This window comes from Thamnophis sirtalis, unplaced genomic scaffold, assembly GCF_051295495.1.
Source record: "Thamnophis sirtalis isolate CommonGarterSnake01/CBP01778 unplaced genomic scaffold, rThaSir2_p1.2 scaffold_8, whole genome shotgun sequence".
NCBI lineage: Eukaryota > Metazoa > Chordata > Lepidosauria > Squamata > Natricidae > Thamnophis > Thamnophis sirtalis.
The window spans coordinates 20,650,401-20,671,912 of NW_028261388.1; the positions used below are offsets into that span (position 1 = coordinate 20,650,401).

The 21,512-nt window shown below is 38.2% G+C and overlaps 2 protein-coding genes across 2 annotated transcripts; one reads left to right on the forward strand and one right to left on the reverse strand.

The window, feature by feature from the left end:
- Positions 1-3,138: 3,138 nt before the first annotated feature.
- On the forward strand, positions 3,139-9,668 carry SAP18 (Sin3A associated protein 18). The gene is made up of 4 exons (XM_014060526.2): positions 3,139-3,334; positions 6,069-6,178; positions 7,971-8,093; positions 9,123-9,668. Exons 1-4 carry the CDS (start codon positions 3,263-3,265, stop codon positions 9,277-9,279), a joined length of 462 nt encoding a protein of 153 aa, XP_013916001.1. The 5' UTR covers positions 3,139-3,262; the 3' UTR covers positions 9,280-9,668.
- A 1,384-nt stretch (positions 9,669-11,052) lies between these two features.
- Positions 11,053-21,491, reverse strand: SKA3 (spindle and kinetochore associated complex subunit 3). Its single transcript, XM_014060529.2, has 11 exons — positions 21,354-21,491; positions 20,875-21,015; positions 20,390-20,515; positions 18,928-18,992; positions 18,289-18,454; positions 16,986-17,328; positions 15,383-15,447; positions 13,859-14,034; positions 13,304-13,447; positions 13,088-13,209; positions 11,053-11,212 (listed from the first exon to the last, which is right to left on the reverse strand). The coding sequence occupies exons 3-11, from the start codon at positions 20,487-20,489 to the stop codon at positions 11,197-11,199; spliced, it is 1,197 nt and encodes a 398-aa protein (XP_013916004.2). The 5' UTR covers positions 20,490-20,515; positions 20,875-21,015; positions 21,354-21,491; the 3' UTR covers positions 11,053-11,196.
- Positions 21,492-21,512: the final 21 nt, after the last annotated feature.

Sequence of the window (21,512 nt, forward strand, 5' to 3'; positions counted from 1 at the left end):
CTTCCATCCTTCCGAGGTGGGTAAAATGAGGACCCAGATTGTTGTTGGGGGCAATATGCTGACTCTGTAAACCGCTTAGAGAGGGCTGAAAGCCCTATGAAGCGGTATATAAAAATCTGCTATCTGCTATTTGAAGCCCATGGCCAGGATCCATCTGTGTGTGGTGGCTCTTGATGTACTGACTCCAGCCTCAGTCCACTCCTTGTGAAAGTCCCCAACACTTTTGAATGGCCTTTTCCTGACAATCCTCTTCAGGCTGCAGTCGTCCCTGCTGCTTGTGCACCTTTTTCTTCCACACTTTTCCCTGCCACATAACTTTCTATTAATGTGCTTTGATACAGCACTTTGGGAACATCCAACTTCTTTTGCAATTACCTTTTGAGGCTTTCCCTCCTTATGGAGGGTGTCAATGATGATTTTCTGCACAACTGTCAGGTCAGCAGTCTTTCCCATGATTGTGATTCCTACTAAACCAGACTGACAGACCATTTAAAAGCCCAGGAACCTTTTGCAGGTGTTGTGGCTTAATTAGCTGATTAGAGTGGGACACTTTGAGCCTAGAATATTGCACCTTTTCACAATATTCTAATTTTCTGAGATTGTGGATTTGGGGTTTTCATGAGCTCTAAGCCATAATAATCAATTATGACAAATCACGGCTTGAACTATCTTGCTTTGGTGGCGTAGTGGTTAGGGTGCAGTACTGCAGGCCACTTCAGCTGTCTGTTATCTGCAGTTCAGTGGTTCTAATCTCACCGGCTCAAGGTTGACTCAGCCTTCCATCCTTCCGAGGTGGGTGAAATGAGGACACGGATTGTTGGGGGCGATATGCTGACTCTGTAAACCGCTTAGAGAGGGCTGAAAGCCCTATGAAGCGGTATATAAGTCCAACTGCTATTGCTATTGCTAATGAGTCTATCTCATATATTAGTTTCACCTTTTAAGTTGTATTACTGAAATAAATGAACTTTTGCATGATATTCTATTTTTTTGAGTTTCACCTGTATTTTAGCAAAATGATCTATGTGGAGAGTTCATTAAGATTATCCTGCATCCACAAGTTGTTTTGTGAAATTTACAAGAGTCCTTGAAAAAACAATATAGTTGGAAAAGAAACTATAGCTCTCCAGATCTATCTATCTATCTGTCTGTCTGTCTGTCTGTCTGTCTATCACATTTTTGAATCGACCATCTCCCTCAAGAGAGAGATTGATTGATATACAATAAAATGTTAACAAATAAAAATAGCATATAAAAATTAATTTAAAAAAGTTAAAAAGAAGAAAAGGATAACTAAACCTTTTTAAAAATTAGTTGAAAAGACAAAGGCTCTCAGGGTGCTAACCAGTCCCACAGCTGCATGCTATTCTGGTCTCACCACACAAGACTGTAGAGTCATATTTTGACTCCTTTTCAGAAGGCCAGAAATGTAGGGCCCTACACTTCTGGGGGGACAATTGTCCAAGGGAGCAATGGCAGACAAGATTATCTTTGTAGACCCCCACCAGTCCGACTTCATCTGATGGAGTCTGCAACATACCTTTCCTTCCTTACCAGGTGGGATTGGCCCAATGTAATGGGATGAATACAGTTCCATAGGTAGCGGAAAGGATTGACAGATCGATAGCCATGCCATGTAGCACTTTATACATCACAACCAACACCTTGAGTTTGACCTGAAAGCAAACTGGTTTGTGGAGCAAAGGTGTTACATATGCCCATTTTTGGGTACCCAGAATTGCTTTGCACAGCTGCCTTTTGTAGCTTGTGAAGCTTCTGATTTCAAGGGTAATCCCATGTAGAGTGCATTGTAATAGTCCAGACGGAGATGAGTAGGGCATGAGTGATGGAACAGGTTATGGGATTGTCACTGCAATAACAGATCTGTTATCACTGGGCCACCATATTCAGAGGTGACTGTTGGTTAGTGTGTAATGACTAATGCTGAGTGTCACACCTATAAAACTGATTATAACAACAAATATATCTGCAGATAAATTACATCAATAATTTGCTGGAAGAAATAACTATATGAATCCATTTAATAAACTTTCCCTTGATTTCTGCTTACTATAATTAAAAAAAACTGTGTACAGATCATCGTACAGTATTTCTCTGTTTGGACTTGGCTATGACGTATGCACATCGCCTGCATTTATAGAAAAAAAAATCAACAGTTAAGAAATTCCAAACAGCATCCTCCAAATGAGTATTATTCAGGCTTCCAAATACATCATGGTTAATACACTATTTTCATAGCACAAATTTAACTAGCATACTTAGCCCTTATATACCAAATTAATCTAAGTTCACACAACGCCTAGCTACCACTTTTTTTCATGCAGAATACTGTATAAACCTGGCCAGAGTTTAAGGCAGGGATCTCCAAACTTGGCAAGTTTAAGACTTGTGGACTTCAATTCCCAGAATTCCTCAACAAGCAAAGCTGGCTGAGGAATTCTGGGAGTTGAAGTCCACAAGTCTTAAACGTGCCAAGATTGGAGACCCCTAGTTTAAGCCATGACCCATGAATCTGCAAACATAGATGGATATTAAGCCTCTTTGTGTGAGAGAAAGGCTACCATAGACAATATTCAAAAGCTGAAAGGCTAAGACCCAAGTTAGACCATCAGGAGTTCCCAATGCCGGAAGGCAAGATAGAGAAGTGAAGCAAAAAAAACCAAATAATGCAATGGCAAACTACTTCTGTATATTGCCGAGAAAACTGCACGACCACCTATTCTCGACTCTAATATCTTTTTTTTTTAATGTGCAGCAGAACTCATTAAACAATTTCAATGCCTATCACCTCCTATTGCAATGTTTCTTAACCTGGGCAACTAAAAGATGTATGGACTTCAACTCCCAGAATTCCCTAGCCGGCATGCAGGGAATCATAGCGCACACAACGTCAAGTGGCGTGTACAGCCTGGAATGGCTGTACAATCCCTTCCCTCATTCCTCGCCTTAACATTCGTCTCTAGCAGCCGACCCCTATTAGCCGTTTAGAAGGACCCGCCTTTCCAGAACGGGCGTACCCAAGTATCGCGAGAGATGTGGGGTTTTTTTCCCCACCCTCCTCGCGCCGGGAAGTCCAGTCAAACCTCCCTACTTTGGTGGGCGCCGCCATCTTGTTTCGGTAGCGCTTGAGAAAGTGTTTCCGGGTGAGATTGTCGGTTGGAAAGCAGCATTTGGTGCTGAAAGCGTCCTCGCGCCTTAATTTCGTCGAGGGAGGGGGGAGTTCGGACGAAGGGCCGTCGCGATGGCGGTGGAGTCTCGCGTTACTCAAGAGGAGATTAAGAAAGAGCCCGAAAAGCCAATCGACCGCGAGAAGGTACAAAGGAGGAGACGTTGAAGGTGGCGGTTGAGAAGCGGGGGCCTCTCGGCTCGCCTTGGTCCTGCTTGTATATACATGATGCAATGCCGGGCTGCACGACGAGCAAACCTCACGTCCCTCATCCTATTTAAAAATCACTTGGAGGTGAAGGATAAGCTGAACGTAGGGAAGGACTCTGCGAAGGGCAACGGGCGCTTTATGGAGTTTCATCTCTCGCGCCACTTTTGATTTATAAATACAAATACAATAGCAGAGTTGGAAGGGACCTTGGAGGTCTTCTAGTCCAACCCTCTGCCTAGGCCGGAAACCTTATACCGTTTCAGACAGATGGCTATCCAATATCTTCTTAAAGTCTTACAGGGTTGGGGCATTCACAACTTCTGGAGGCAAGCAGTTCCACTGATTAATTGTTCTAACTTCATTTATATAAATTTCATTTATTTATCTGATTTGTCAATGGTTTGCAAGATACTAGGTATAAGAATAAAAATGAGTGTGAATGCAATGGGTACGAATAAATGGGGACAGTAGGACAGGGACGGTAGGCAGGATGCTGCGCTTATGCATGCATGCCCCTTACAGATTTCTTAGCAATAGCAATAGCAGTTAGACTTATATACCGCTTCATAGGGCTTTCAGCCCTCTCTAAGCGGTTTACAGAGTCAGCATATCGCCCCCAATAACAGTCTGGGTCCTCATTTCACCCACCTCGGAAGGATGGAAGGCTGAGTCAACCTTGAGCCGGTGAGATTAGAACCACTGAACTGCAGATAACAGTCAGCTGAAGTGGCCTTCAGTACTGCACCCTAACCACTGCGCCACCTCGGCTCTTAGGAATGGGGTTGAGTCAATAGTAGACAGTTTAAGGTTAAAGTTTTGGGGATTTGAAGATGTAACAACAGAGTCAGGTAGTGCATTCCAGGCATTGACCACTCTGTTGCTGAAGTCATATTTTCTGCATGTGAAAGCCTTCGGGGTGTTTTCTACCAGATGCTTTCCTGCCGTTGAGGGTCTACTAAGAACATTTGTGCCCACAAAGCATCAGTTAACTAACACGGCCTGGGTTTTGTATCTTGGAACAGGTTTGAGATGTGGCTGGCTGATTTGTGGCTCTTCGGGTTGTGTGAACATGGCAATTAAATAGCACTAGCGCTTAGACTTATATACCGCTTCACATATAAGTCTAAGTGCTTATATACCACTTATATAAGGGACTCATATACTGCTTCAAAAGGTGGCTAAGACGTTGAGCTTGTCGATCAGAAAGTTCAGCGGTTCATATCCCTAGCACCGTGTAACAGTGTGAGCTCCCGTTATTTGCCCCAGCTTCTGCCAACCTAGCAGTTCAAAAGCACGTAAAAAACGCAAGTAGAAAAATAGGAACTACCTCTGGTGGGAAGGTAACAGCGTCCCCTGTACCTTCAGCATTTTGTCACACCAGCCACATGACCACGGAGACATCTTCAGACAGTGCTGGCTCTTCAGCTTTGAAACGGAGATGAGCACCCGCCCCCTAGAGTGAGGAACGACTAGCACATATGTGCGAAGGGAACCTTTACCTTTACTGCTTCACAGTTCTTTACAGCCTTCTCTAAGCGGTTTACAGAGTCAGCATATTGTCCCCAAAAATCCAGGTCCTCTGGGTCATAAATCAGGAGTTGCCAAGTTTTCAGACCTCAGGGACCACTAAATTCCTAATTTCAATTCCCGCGGATCACTAATATGAATTTTTTAAAAAGATACATAGTATTTAGTACAATATAAAAAATGCAAATAATTTTTCTACGGACCACCTAATTTTTCTCATAGACCACCAGTGGTCCACAGACCGCTGATTGGTGATCGCTGTCCTAAATGATGCTTGCTTACTTATCAACCTAAGTAGTTTCACTCTGCTGCCATGAGTGACCTTGCGGTTTCTAAATACAGGTAGGTCTCGACTTACGACAGTTCCTTTTGGTTACAATGGCACTGAAAAAAGTGAGTTATGACCATTTTTCGTGCTTAGATAACCATTGCAGCATCCCCATAGTCACATGATTTACCTTTGGATGCTTGACAACTGGTTCATATTTATGTCAGTTGCAATACCCTGGGGTCATGTGACCATCTTCTGCGATCTTTTGACAAGCAGTCGATGGGGAAGCCAGATTCACTTAACCGTGTTACTAATTTAACAACTGCTGTAATTCATTTAACAAATGTGGCAAGAAAGGTTGTAAAATGGGACAAAACTCACTCAACAAATTTCTCACTTAGCAACATAAATTCAGTTCACAAGTCATAGGGTGATGACTACCTGTATGTGTTTGTCATACTTTGCCTTAAAAGACTCATTAAAGACAAGCTTTACTTCTAATTAATTTTTGGGAATGGGCAAGAAATTTTATTGGCAAAAATTTAAAAATGGTTTTGCATACCCATTCTTTCATTACTGAATCTAACCTACATACCTGCGCTATCCTGTTGGTTTCCCATTTAAGCATTAATCATATATGATCTTGCTTAATTATATACTTAAATGCCAATGCCTAAATATCATTGGGTCTAGTAAATGGAAATTTTTAAAATCGAGTAAATGTTAGAAAACCAGCTAAAGATTTATTTAGCTTAGCTACTTTTTTGTATTTTTGTAAACCAACCTTAAGAGAGATTCAAGTAACAGTTGATACAAAACAAAATCAATGATACACAGTATAAATACATTTAAGACTGACTGTTTTCTTTGCAGACCTGTCCCCTGTTGTTGAGGGTCTTCACCACAAACAATGGGCGTCATCACCGAATGGATGAGTTTGCACGTGGAAATGTACCTTCCAGTGAACTTCAGATCTACACATGGTGAGTTCTTGCCTTTACAGGTAATCATTTGCCTATATCTCAATATTGCATTATAAAAAACACATGAAAAATGTATTTTATGGTGTGATAGTAGAAAGGGGTTGCTGCTTTTTTGTAATGAACAGAAGTTCTACTTCTGATAGATGAAAGGCAGAAAAATTGGGAATTCTGTTTTATAGTTTTCCTATTAATGGACAGTTTGTAGCAGTGGAAATTGCAGTCTACCAAGTAAAATGAAGAAATGTATTTTGAAAAAATGTGAATGTTACCATGTTCACTAAAGAAAGAAGTCTGCCTAATTTGTTTGTAGAATTGTCTCTTGCTGATTTTTTAAATAAATATAATTGTGGATAGATATGTTGGTTAGGCTTCAAAAGAAAACAATATATATATATATTGTTTATATATATAATGTTTTCGTAGATTTTCACGGGTGTAGGTATGCTGGTCTTGTATTTGGGTCTTTTCCCATGTAAGATTGAGATTGTCTTGGCAATGTTTCGGCAAGGTCTCACTCGCCATCTTCAGGCTGGTGTTTTCGGCTTTGTGTTTGTGTGAGTAAAGCGTGGTCGGAGCTGCCGTCTTTCTATAAATCTTGGTGGGGGTGGGGGGGTGGAGCGCTGGCTTTGTTTCAGTAAGTGGCTTGATTGGCTGTGTGGTTGTATCATGATTGGTAGATTGGTGCTAGCTGTGTGTCCGTTGTTTTGTGTTGTAACGGCCTGGGTGGTGGGTGGGGCTTGTTTGTTGACTAGGGCTGGTTCCCAGATGTCTGGTAGGCGGGAGGTATCATTACGTTTATTCATGGTGTGGGGGTGTTTCTCTATTTAGATAGCTTCCATAATTATTCTCTTGTTGAAGAGTTCAGTTTTGGAGATTAACTTGGTTCCTTCAAAATTAATTTCATATCCTGTAGCTTTAAGGTACTGTAAAAGGGAGGAAGTTTTTTCTTTTTTTCTTACTGCGTTCTTGTGTTCTGCGATGCGTGCATTTATTCTCCTGTTAGTTCAAAATGTTCCATGTCCTGACCAACCACTGCCTAACCAACACACACTTCATCCATAATGGACAAAGATACAAACAGATAGAAGGAGCACCCATGGGATCACCCCTCTCACCCGTCATTGCATACTTATACATGGAACATTTTGAAACTAACGCCTTAGATAAATCTGAACACAAACCCAAACGCCGGCTTAGATATGTTGATGACACTTTCATGATTTGGCCACACGGGAAAGAAAAACTGGACAACTTCCTCACACATCTCAACAGCCTACACCCCAAAATACAATTCACTATGGAAATAGAAGCAAACAACCAACTTCCCTTTCTGGACGTCCTAATCCCAATGGCTCCCTAGGACACATCATCTTCTGGTATTTGAATGGTTACATGCATGGAAAAATTAAGTCATGCAAATATTGATGGAAAGGCAGTGGTTAATATTTGGTACATTTAATGTTTGTCAAAAGAAGCAAAAATAAATGTTTCTGAATATTTGAAGTGACTTAGTTAGGATAGGAGAAACATAAGAAATTGAATATAATGGGAATAGGGTGCTTAAGAAGTGTGTGTAATGAAATAAAGTCAGGATGCTCACATAATTTGGGAAATCAGAGGAAGCCAATTTTTAAAAAGATGTTTACCACCAAAAGAAATATTTGTGAAGTATTTAGTGAGAAATATATTTCTTGATGCAATACTTTTCAGTTCTGTGGATCCTTCTTAGAATTAATACCATAAAGTGAAAATTTACACTTACTAAATTGACCTTGATTTTGTTTTCCTCCAGGATGGATGCAACTTTAAAAGAGCTGACCAGTTTAGTAAAGGAAGTCTATCCAGAAGCAAGGAAGAAGGGGACACATTTCAACTTTGCAATAGTTTATACAGATCTTAAAAGGCCTGGGTACAGGTAATACAACTAATGGTAACAGAGAGTCTACACAATGTTGTTATTTGCAAGGTTTGAAAAGTGTAGCATGCAATAGGGAACAAAAATTAATACGATGATGTAAACTGAACTTAGCGTTTGTAAATTAAAGTCTTCTTACAATAGTTAATTATATATTTTCCCCTATCCTATAAAATATATTTGTAAAGTCAGGCAGGTGCTAAATGAGTATATATCTCTGAACTGTAGCTGCCAATTATTTCAGGAGAAAGCAGCTGATTTCTTTCAGATGGAGAAAGTTATTTGATCCTAGGAAAAATAATTATTCTCTAAAGAAAATTAGAGCTTAAATTTGGTAGCCAGTATTTTAAGTTGCAAATATCAGATGGCTAATTATGTGTAGAATTTTTGTGCACTTAGAGAGCATCTGTTCTTCCAATACAATTGCTTAGTTGTAGGGCAGCTACATTAAATTAAATAATTGTTTATATTATGCTTTTCTCAAGACCACATTCAATCTGTCTTTCTTTCTGAGTTGCATAGTAGACATTTTCTATAAATTTAAAGCATTAACTTTAAGAGATACATTTATTTTCCAGCTTTCCAGTCTTTGCATTTGCAGTGGGCCATAAGCTGAAGGCTGTACTGAAACATTAAAATTGGCTTAACTAATACTAAAAGGTTTAGATGAAGATAATTAACACATGAATCAAAGTCTAGGATTGTGGTTGAAAAGCTGCTGAGATCAATAAGGCACACATCTAAATGGAGGGAAACCGTTAACACTAATTGTTATATATAACATACAGAAAAATAATCTGAACATACACAACGGGATATATGCTTGACTCCAGTTTTCTGGCATATTTTCTTCATCCCCAGGGTCTTGATTTAAAGCTTTGGAGATCTCATATCAATCAGAGCAAATAGTACTAGGGCAGAGAAGGTTGAACATTTCAGCTTGAGCTACATAATTATGTTCACATGTTTTTCCTATTTGGTTTTGAATAACTTGGAGGAAAATAAGGTTCCCTTTGCTTCTTTCTACAGGGTGAAGGAAATTGGCAGTACAATGTCGGGAAGAAAGGGCACAGATGATTCCATGACTTTGCAGTCTCAGAAGTTCCAGATAGGGGATTACCTTGACATAGCAATTACACCACCCAATCGAGCACCACCTCCTTCTGGTCGTATGAGACCTTACTAATACTTTGCCTTACATTAGACTGCCATCTGTAGACCTGTACCAATTTATTTTTGCATTATTGTACTGATTACTTTTTAAATGTAAAGTGAGAATACTAGAACATTTAGTGATCTTAAGAAGGATTGATGTTTGAATTATGTTATTGTACAAGCTATTAGTTCCCCTGTCAGGTTTTTTATAAAGTTGACCCAAGCAACACAGCTGTTTTCTGTATTTTTTAAAAACTTGTTATGAAATAAATATGCCACTAAGTCTAACTTGTTTGTCATTAGAGGAATATGTATTTCATAAAAATAATTTTATTGTAAAATGAACTAGAATATACATGGTGCTTATTTTTGCATCAACAATGCTGTAATAAGTAAATATACATAGAAAAATATGGATTACTCCAAGGGTGTATTCTTTCATTTCAGGTGCCACATTCCAAAAAAGTTATGACATTGCTTTACTTTTCTGTATGTAATTGTTTGCTTTCTCCCACCATGAATGCACTGGGTCCCACCACTGTGCATTATTGTGCCAAAGAAAAAACCTGGTAACTATAGTTAGTTTACCTATAAATAGTGTGACATTCAGTGCCAAATTTTAAATATTGGCAGACTAATTTCAATGTTAACTTTGAAAAACAGGAAGTTCAAGTTAATCTACCTCTTTTCCTCTTTTGAAACAAGGAAGAGAAAGAATTTTCTGTAGCAAGAAAGCACACTTTCTTTTGTCAGCAGTGGAAGCAAGCAATGTAGTTTCCTTAGTAAAAACCATTGCTGCTTATTCTGGAAGAGAAAAGCTACTTCCTATTTAATACGTGAATGAACAGGCAATAGTGAAAATTCTGCCACTCTAAAGGAACAAAGAGATTACATAAAGTAGAAAAGTTGGGAGGACTGGAAGAAAAGAAAACACAGAAAGAGCGAACTAGTGGAAGCACATGCAGTCAGGAGATAGATTAAGACTAAAGGATGGGGGCAGAGAAAAATATAACTACTGGTTTCAAATCAGTGTGGGATTGCCCATCTTCAGCAGTCCAAGGCTGCCTAATTCTTTCCTTTATACTTTCCCCTTGTTCCCCAATTGTTCCTGTGTCAACTTTTTATCTCAGTTTAACACTCCCCCCCTCAAATGTGTGAAAAACTCTATTCTAAATTTCTCCTAGTATGTTATTTTGACTGTAATCCTACTTTACTAATAATTCAAACATATAATCACAAAATAGCTTCACAAAAGTGTTAATTTAATCCCTAATATATTTTCTGGGGTTGATAAATGCTGGTGAAGCTATTTTCTGTTAACTTCTAATCATTTGCTTCTAACAGATGATGAGAAGCAATTAATGTTCACTTACATAACATTTTCCTTAATAAGAATTAAGTGTAGTTCTGTTCTTTATTGGAGCATTAAAGTGCTAATATGTTTTAGTCAGGTATTAACTGGTTCTATATCAAAGCTGCTATAATGTTTGCCTTCTGAGAAAAGGCAGAATTTATTTATTCAGGGCAGATAAAATAATGAACTCAGGAATAAAACACAAATACAGGTAGTTCTCAACTTACAACCATTTGTTTTGTGATAGTTCAAAGTTAACAGCACTGAAAAAGTTACTTATGACTGGTTTTCACATGACTATTGCAGAATTCGTCTGATCATGATTCAAATTCGGGCAAATGGCATATATTTGACAAGTAAAGTCAATGGAAGAAGCCAGATTTGCTTAACAACTGCAGTGATTCAAGATAACATGCTCACACATAATTTAATCAACTGACAGCATATACATGATATTTAGTTCTTTATTTTACTTTGATAATTTTTACAGGAGAGTAAAAATGACTGAATAGTTTAAAATGAAACAGTTATACTTCACAAAGTAAAGAACCCTTAAACAGGGTAGTCGAAAAAAACTCAGATTTAATCTTCATTTCATCCAGAGAATTTTCTGCAAATGTAATAATGAAGTACATTTATATTACAATCTTGTTTTATTATTTCAGCTATCAATATAGTTGTTTCAATACATACAAACATTTATTACACAAGATTCTCAATTAGGAAAATAGCATTTTATTTGTGTTTCCATTTCCAGGGTTAGTTTTAATGGGAAACTGTTATAGTTGTTTCTCACAACTTTTCATTCATTTCTTCCTAAAAAATTGAGAACTAGATTTCAATTTGTTTAAGAGCTGTGGTGGCACAGTGGTTAGAATGCAATATTGTAGGCTAATTGTGCTGTCAGCGTCCACCAGTTAGGCTGTTGCATTCTCACCGGCTCATGGTTGACTCAGCCTTTCATCCTTCCGAGGTCAGTAAAATGAGGACCCAGATTGTTGGGGGCAATATGCTGACTTTGTAAACTACTTAAGAGAGGGCTGAAAAGCACTGTAAAGTGGTATATACTGTATTTTTCGGAGTACAAGAAGCTCCGAAGTATAAGACGCACCTAGCTTGTGGGGAGGAAAACAAGAAAAAAAGGGCCAAAAATGGGGCGCGGATAGGTGGTGATAGGCAACGGCAATCCCTGTAGCCCGAAACATTTGATGGTCGGGAGGCCGAGCAAACCAATAATCAGCTGCTTGTGCTAATCAGGCTGTGCTGAAGCTGAAACTGGCTGTTTGCTGCAAGGAAGCAACTTGCTGGGAGGCAGAGGCCAAAGGGTGAGGCTAACAGTGGGCAGGGCTACATTCGGAGTATAAGATACACTCAAATGTTCACCCTCTTTTAGGTTGAGAAAAAGTGTGTCATACTCTGAAAAATATGGTAAGTCTAAACGCTATTGCTATTCATTCCTCCATCTTACCCACTTTCTGCTTTCTTCAGTGCATGTTGTATATTTATAACTAAAGTCAATCATATCAAAGTCCTTTTATTTTAATCATCTCATCCTAATTTGCCATTATACCTGACTCCCTTACTCTTTACTTAGAGCATGGGTATCAAACTCGCCATGTCACATTGCCGTCACGTGATGTTTCACATTTTCCCCTTTCATGGAGCTGGGTGGCCTCCATGTGACATATACAGCCCATGGGCTGCTATCTTGACATCCCTGATTTAGAGCATACTAATTTATACACAGATTAATATTCAGCTCTTTAAAGGACTCAAGGGTTTAAATTTCATTTGAACTGCCCATTGTATTCCTATCTCCTACCTTTCTCCTTTCATAATCCTACCCACTGGCTAAAGTGGCAGAGCTTTATATCCAAAGCATCTAGGAAGGATGAGTATTTTGATTCCTTCATAGCAGGTCTCTCTCCCCAGGAAATAATTGTATCATTTTTATTTGATTGATAAATAATATTGGGAGAACATAAGCCACAAATTGATTTCCTGACCATAATGACTAATGTCAGGAAAGTGTGAAAATGGCTTGTTTAGAGAAATGATACTAAGTGGATCATTATAGGTAGTTAAAAGACAAAATATTCACTAAGGTAACTCATAAAATACATTATCCTTGGCTGTCATGCAAAAACAAAAACAAAAAACACGGGTTAACTTATTTACAAGAAACAATGTTTCTTAGGATTTTTTGTGAAGCAGGTCAAACTAAATATTGTATATAAGGATATAGAGTACTACTTACACTATCAATGCCCATCTTTTTTCCCCTACTAAGATGGGATAAAATTATTTGGGGAAAGGAAATGGTGGCAGAAAAATATCAGGCTAGCAAAGATTTTGGTTGGCCACTGTTTAAGGCAAAGATAAAATGTCTCAATTGCATGAAAGTGCAAAAAACTCAAGTTTCAAAAACACACAGTTTTTACAGTCACAAAATATAAGGGAAATGTACTTTTTTCTCAAATCTTACCTGTTTTCTTTGTTATCAGTACAAAGAAATTGCTTTTCTTCAAATTGTGAAGCATTTTTTTCTTTAGTTCCTTTCACTGCTGAACTGGGTACTTCTATATTTGGATTGTACCGGGATAAAATCTAAGTTAAACAACAAGAGAGTTTGAAAAAATGAGGTTTCCAATTTTGCTGATAAAATGCTAACTTTAATGCAAATTAATTTTGCACATCAAACCTGCATAAGGTTCTTTGGAATTACAGTTATTTCAGGTGGTGGTAATGGTGAACTGAAGAGGTCCTCATATACTGACGTTGCTGGAAGAGAAGGTTCTTCAGAACATTCCAGATATTTTTCTGAATCCAGGATAGGTTCAACATGCTAGGAAAAAAAATAGTGCTGAAATTTTGAAAGTTATATTTTTCAGAAACAATCAAACAGCTAATTCAAACAACCATTGAGATATTATACTTGAGGCATACAATAGCAATAGCAATAGCAGTGGACTTATATACCGCTTCATAGGCCTTTCAGGCCTCTCTAAGCGGTTTACAGAGAGTCAGCATATTGCCCCCAACAATCTGGGTCCTCATTTTACCCACCTCGGAAGGATGGAAGGCTGAGTCAACCCTGAGCCGGTGAGATTTGAACCGCTGACCTGCTGATCTAGCAGTAGCCTGCAGTGCTGCATTTAACCACTGCGCCACCTTGGCTCTTACTATGGACTCAGTATGAGACAGACATTTTATTAAGAGATTCCTAAAATTTGCCAGTATGGTGCTCAATATTTACCATAGGTTGTATTTGTTTAGATCTTGTATCAAGTGGAGGTATTTCTGTTGTGTGTTTAGGAACATCCAAACGATTACTTTCTTGAGACTCTGATAAAACAGTGGTCTTTCTGTGGGGAATTTTCACTCCAGGTGTGCGGAACTCAGGTATAACAGGTGAAGCGAAAGACTCATTATCTGAAAACATTTGATTGATTTGCATTGAAAACATGTTAGATTATGCAGAAAATGGATCAAAGGATTGGTTAGAGAAATATACCGTATTTTTCGGACTATAAGACGCACCAAGGTTTTGAAGAGGCAAACAAAAAAAAGGTAGGTAAGTAGAGGGATAGAGAGAGAAATAAAGAGAGAAATACAGTAGATAGGTAGGGAGAGAGGGAGAAATACAGTAGGTAGGTAGGTAGGTAGGTAGGTAGGTAGGTAGTGAGAGAGAGAGAGAGAGAGGGAGGGAGGGAGGGAGGGAGAGAGAGAGAGAGAGAGAGAGAGAGAGAGAGAGAGAGAGAGAGAGAGAGAGAGAGAGAGAGAGAGAGAGAAGGTAGGTAGGTAGGTAGGTAGGTAGATGTTTCCAGGTGTATTTATCCATGTTCTGGAGAAGGAAATCACTTACAATCTGCAGCACCTAAGACTTTGTTTCTGCTGGCACAGCACTTGATCAATCTAATTCTCATCAATCACTCTAACTAAAGAGCTTTCCGAAAGGGAAAAAAAGTTTTTGCACTCTGCAAGCCTCCCAAAAACGGCCTGTTTTTCACGAAAACTGGCCTGTTTTTTAAAAAAAGGCATGAATAGTCTTGAGGGGGGGGGGCTTGCAGAGTGCTATTGGGAGGGGGACAAAAACAAGGCAAAAAATGGGCCCGATTTTTGTCAAAAAAATTACATACATAGTCCTATGGAAGCTTATAGAGTGCTGCTGGGGGCAAAAACGGCCCATCGTTTCTCATTTCTGCCCTCCCCAGCCTCCAGGAGCTCTCTGAAAACGTTCATTAGGATATGCACAACCATTTTGGTGAAGAGGCGGGGCTTTGGGAGGCAAAAAAATGCTGCATTTGATGTATGAGATGCACCCAGATTTTCAGCCTCTTTTTTGAGGAAAAAAGGTGCATCTTATACTCCGAAAAATACGGTTCTTGCATGAAAAGGGAAGGCTTATTCAGCAGGATCAGAAGAGAGCAGGGGACAGTTATCTTCAACCATTTTATGCAAATTTGTGATTCCTGATTGTTCCCTTTTCCCTCTTTCACCCAGAATCTATTTGGAGATATCTAGGAGGGGGGAATAACATACTAAATACTAGTGGCCATGCTGCAGGAAGAGATCTTGAGTTTTGAGGGCTTAGCAGAAGCAAGTCCAGAAACTCTGCAGGATTTTCCTTCACAACAGGGTTTTTTTCATCAAATCCCAAATGTTGGATGAAATACATTAAGGCACTGTTTCTCAATCTTGACATCCTCAAGATAATTCCCAAGACTTCACTTAGGAATACAAGATGTCTTGGAAGTTATTTGACATACACAAGACTTACCACATGCTTCACTTGATTGCCTGAGAGCTGACAGATTCTGATTTAATACCATCGCCCCTGCTGATCTGGTCGAGTTATTAGCAAAAGAAAAAAATGTTATTATTTAAATGAAAGTACAACCAATATATATCAAACCTTTCCCAATTGGAAAGGTGCTTTTTTTAAAGAGGAAACTGGTTTTTCTTTTTGCTTCGTTTCTCATCCAAGAAGCTTCTTTTGCTCTGACTAAATGGTAGGGAACGGAAGGATTTATACAAACCCTTCAGGACTAGATTCAACAGTCCTTCTGCATTAAAAAGACAAAGGTCATTCTTTTGAAGACAGCAAAGTCCACATTTGGGACAGAGAGGAACACTGGTTTGAAAGCGGGGTCAAGGAGGCCATCTATGTCAAAACTGAACAGCCCTCTCAACAGAGGGGGAGGGATACGACATGATCTATCTTCTGTCCATAATGCAGTTCCAAGAAAGTTCCACACCCATTTGCACCACTCAGGTGACCTTGATGGCACAGATAAACCTCCAGGCGACCTTAACCCCGCTAAAAAATGCAAATGTCCAGCTGTCTGCATTGAGTATAAATCCTTCTATTCCTCACCATCCAGTCAGAGCTGAAGAAACTTCTTGGATGAGAAGCAAAACGTCTTCAAAGAAAAACCAGAAAGTCCAGTTACCTCTTGGAAAAAAAAAGCATCTTTGGGACAACCATGACCTAGATGACTGAGAATTTCCATAGACACTTTCCCAACTATATACAAAGTTAGCTCAGTTTTCATTTCCAGTGGATCTGTGCTTCTCTAAAAGGCCATGGCTTGCAAGCTAGGGATTTTTTCAGGCTTACAGCTCTTCTATGAACAGCAGGAAAGGAGCTGGAGGCTTTGGCCAAGAGGCCCTTTGCAATATAACGGTCAATTTTAGTACAGAAAGCTTTGCTCACATCACAACAGCTTTGTTGTTACCTCTGGTTTACTGCAACTGATCAACCTAGGGCTGCCATAGAAGACATTTTGGAAGTGGCAAGAGGATTGAGCATATGCAGGGCCCAAATTGTTCTGGTCCACTCATGCAATACTGTTTTGAGAATTGCACCGGCTGCCTGTTAGCTTCCAAGTACATTTCAGTATGCTAGTTGCTACCTTTAAAGACCAATATGGCTTAGCGCTCGTACATATACAAGATTGCCTTCTCTGGATTGAATTTGCCCTTTGTGCGAGATATAGGAAGTTCTGCTTAAAGGGATCCTGTGCTTGCATTTTTCAGGGATGTTCTCCCTCAGAGACCATCCCCTTCCTATTAGTCTTGAAGATCCATGAAAATATGACTCTTCAGAAAAGTATTTGGATATGTTTGAACATTTCACAAGCATGATTTCTGCACTGAGATACATCATGGCCTTCTTGTTTATGCTCCTGTCTCTTTATATTTCAATATTACGTTATTACTTAAAAGCTGCTTGGAATCTTCAGAGATGGGGCAGCAGAAATGATACATGTAAGAAGATAATACAGAAATAATAGTCTTATTACTCCAGTCATAAAAGATACAAGACAACAGAAAACGATAATCATTATATTTTTGTAATGATTTCAAGGTATACCACTTACCTATTTTTTCTTGCTTTATTAAGCAAAAAGATTGTTTGGTCGTCCATTAAATTTGTGGTTTCATCATTTACAGACAGATCACGTTCGTGGATATTGTAATATTCTATTTTGGGTAACAAGTATTCAGATTTATCTGCTTTCACCTCTTCGTTCTGGCTATGTGGAATGTGTACTGTATCTGAAGAACTTGGAAAGGCATATTTTGAAAGCCCAAAATCTGAAAGTTGAGGAGTTTCCAGGACATTTTGAGCTCCAGATAATTTTTGAGGAAAATCAAGAGGTTTGGGCTCTATTTGATCAGATAAAGCTGATCCAGCGTTGATTTCATCCTCAACCTTTATGGCTTTAAAAAGAGAATTGTCTCATTGAATCTGGCGATAAGGCATACCAAAAGTCAAGAAATGCATCACAAATTTGGATACTTTTTTCTGTATAAATATTGCCCTTCTATCACTATCATTGCTTGCTCTGTAACCAAGGTTTGCTAACCCTACAAGAAGATTTCACCAATAAATCAAGCATTTTAACCAGGGCTTTTTGAATAAATAATAGTGATCTGATTTATATATATATAAAAAAATGACTAATTCTGAAGTCAAAGCATATTATGTCTTGGCATTCAGAGTATAGGAGGATCATTTTTTAAATCATCAAAATTTTAAAAACTGACAAAGAACTATGAAATCACTTTTAACAAATACTTATTTTGAATGCAACCTTTTAATCAAGAGGTTCCTTGTTTAATATTATGAGGCATCAGACTGCTTATATCATTATACCAATAGTTTTTATTCCATGATATGTCCTGTACTTAGTTATAAGAGAATAAAAAATTCTGAAGTATTACTGTGATTGCAAATTCTCCATCACATCCCCACCGTATAAACACAATGGGGAGATGGAAAATCTTGCTAATCTGATTTAGTTTAAAGAATTATGTGTTATACCAGAATGCCATGGAAATGGGAATAATAAGAAGCTACAAAAAGATGACCTTTTTTTTTTACAGAACTCAGGCCAGTAAACTTTGCATTTGCAGGAAAGTTGGCAAAGAATTAAAATAAATTGAGCATATAGTTTTTTAGTACATAAGTATATTATAGACATTTTAAAACTTTTGACTTAAGCAGTGCTAAGCCTAGAAGCAATGTCAAGATCAGATATTCAAGGCTATGGAAGAAAAGTGATATTTAGGCTTTGCCAAGATGAAGTGTCTATCCTTTTTAATATTAGTAATGCATACAGAAATAAATTGTAGAGTGTATTAAAACACCAAATATTCTAGATTGAGGGGAAAAATTACCTTCATTCTTGCCAATAAGTGGCTTGTAACCATATTTCTGAAAGAGATCTCGTATTTTTTCAAGATTGGTTGCATTTCTCTTCATCAGAACTTTACTGGCCTTTATGAAGTCGTATGTGGCATCTCTTTCTGAAGAACTTGTATGTAGGATATTATCAGCATCAGCCTATGATTTGTTTTTAATTTGAGTTAGAACTGATGATTATAAAGTAATAAACATCAATAGTCAATGCATATATGTGTGTTACATGTCAGGTTTAGCATAAAAGCTGTTTATTACACAGAAGCAGCAACAAAATTTCTTACGTTTTTCATTTTAATAAAAACAGTTTATTTAAAAAATGTCTAGTTATGACTTCATGCTATCCAAACCTACCTGTGTTTTTAAAGAATAAGGCTATCATCTCCTAATAGAAGAGCTTAGGATTGGTGAGTTCTCTGGAAATATTACACATTTACCATGGAAGGTTTCAGGAGGCATGTTTCTGTCTTGGGGAATATGAAATACTATCTAATACACAGAAGGCAACTTTCACACATATTAATTTTCCACTTTAAACACATTTAATATAAAAGCGAGGAAGTTCTAGAAAAGCAATTTGAAGGTGAAGAGAATGAAGAGAAGCAGGTCATATCTACCTTTAGTGTTCTCGCTTCAGAGTACAGTTCATGTAGATATCTCATTGGAGAATCATCTTCAAATTCTTCAAAACATTTGAAAATAAATAATCACAAGCAAAATATTTAGAAAATGATATACAGCCCTGTACATTAATGTTTGTTATTTAAAAGATGAAATGTTCTAGCCATATCAGAAATTAGCATTGGTTGGGAGTCCTAGCAACATCAGTATAGCTTCAGAACGAATGTAAATTATATATTTACATTGAGAGCTAAATAGCTTGAAATAGATCTATACTAGTCTCCCTTTATTTATTTATCAGCATAAATATAACAAATGTAACAAAAAGGCAACAGTAAAAAATATTGGGTTTCTGTCTGGATGGTCTCTTGTGATGAGCCGAAGACAGAGAGTGGAAGTGTGACCTTCCTCCCATATTTGGGCATACCAGGGGTTGTGACTTTAAATATATACCTCTCACCCTGGCTGGCTGATAAGGAGTCGAGCTCTGTAGCTCAATGGTTAACACATCTGCCTAAGAGGCAATAGAGCACAGGTTCGATTCCCAACAAGGGTGTGGCTAACTAAATAGCTTGAAATAGATCTATACTAGTCTCCCTTTATTTATTTATCAGCATAAATATAACATATATATATATATATATAAATGTGTGTGTGTATATATGTGTGTGTGTGTGTGTGTGTACATATATATATATATATATATATATATGTGTGTGTGTGTGTGTGTGTGTGTAGGTCTCTAGTTGTTCGGGTTTTCTCCCGCGTAGAATTGGAGATGTCTTGGCGACGTTTCGACGAAGTCACATTCGTCATCTTCAGGCTGCTGCTGACTACTTCAGGTTTGGTGTTTCCAGGAGTAGTTTCCAGGAATAACACCAAACCTGAAGTAGTCAGCAGCAGCCTGAAGATGACGAATGTGACTTCGTCGAAACGTCGCCAAGACATCTCCAATTCTACGCAGGAGAAAACCCGAACAACTAGAGACCTACATACTAACACCCGCGAAAACCTCAGAAAACATATATATATATATATATATATATATATATATATATATATATATATATATATATATATATATATATATATATATATATATATATATATATATATATATATATATATATATATATATATATATATATATATATTATGCTGATAAATTTGGGCATACCAGGGGTTGTGACTTTAAATATATATATATATATATATATATATATATATATATATATATATATATATATATATATATATATATATATATATATATATATAATCTTCTGAATTGAACTAAATTGAATGAGAAACACAATAATGTTCTAGTTAATATCTCAAATGCAGAATGACACTGTGTCCAAATTTACATACTGTGTTGTTTAACACGAAATGCAAGTTGTTTGGTTTTGTCTTAGCCTAAGCTTTCTGAAGCAAAGCAATTATTTACTACATTCTCACCTTCATCTTCCAGTAAAATTTGCTTAAATTGCTCAGCCTGCTTCTCCAAAGTGACTGCCAAAGTTCGCAGTTTGTTGAAGAATGTTCCTGTTACATCCATACTGAAGGAAAGCTAACAGGTTGTTTCTAAGAGGAATTTCAGAAAGAATATGAAAGTTTTAAACTTTTCAACATGTTAAACACATTTAAAAGATTTTGAAAAAATACTGTAGCTTAGAAAAAGTTGAAACAGCCTTTCCATACATGCAGATTTATTTAAAAGGGCACAGTTGATACAGTAGCACATATATTTGTTAATTCCAGATGTTCTCCCTCTATGTTGCATTTCTATTGTGGAGATGCTGCTTTCCTCCCAAGCCCTAAACAAATCACCATGTATTCAGAAAAGATTAAAGGGCTCTCCCACAAAGCATCAGTATTAGGTTTGACTGCTGTGATGTGCTCTCCATAGGGCTGCCCTTGAAAAACCTGTCCAAAAACTTTACCTGGTCTAGAATAGATCAGTGCAGGCAGAAAGATTTAGTGTGGCCAGTTGGCTCTGGGTGCAATTCAGGATGAAGGTTATTACAAAGTCTTATCTTGCATCAAGTTAGGATATTTGAGGGATGGCCAATTTTCCAAGGGACCTGAAGGACAGACAAGGAATAATGGATGGAAACTGAACAAGGACAGATTCAACCTAGAAATAAGGAGGAACTTTCGGACAGTCGGTTGAACAATCAACCGATAGAACAGAAGTTGCCTTCGGAAGTTGTGGGAGCCTCATCATTGGAGGTTTTCAAGAAGAGATTGGACTGGCATTTGTCAGAAATGGTGTAGGGTCTCCTGCTTGAGTAGGGGGTTGGACTAGATGACCTATAAGGTCCCTTCCAACTCTCTTAATCTGTTAAAATCAGTTTTCGGGAGCCCGAGCAGCCTCGCCTCCTCCCTCAAGACAGAGGCACTCTAAGCCTTTCCTGAATACCTCCGGCCATTCGCAGGAGCCGCCGAAATGCGGGAGGAACACGACTCCGCAGCTCGCCAAGACCGCAGCCACAACGGGCGCCGCTCTTTCGCCTCAGGACGGCCGCGGCCAACTTCTTTCCTTTCGCGGCCTTTTGAATTCCCCGGGACGGCGGGCGCC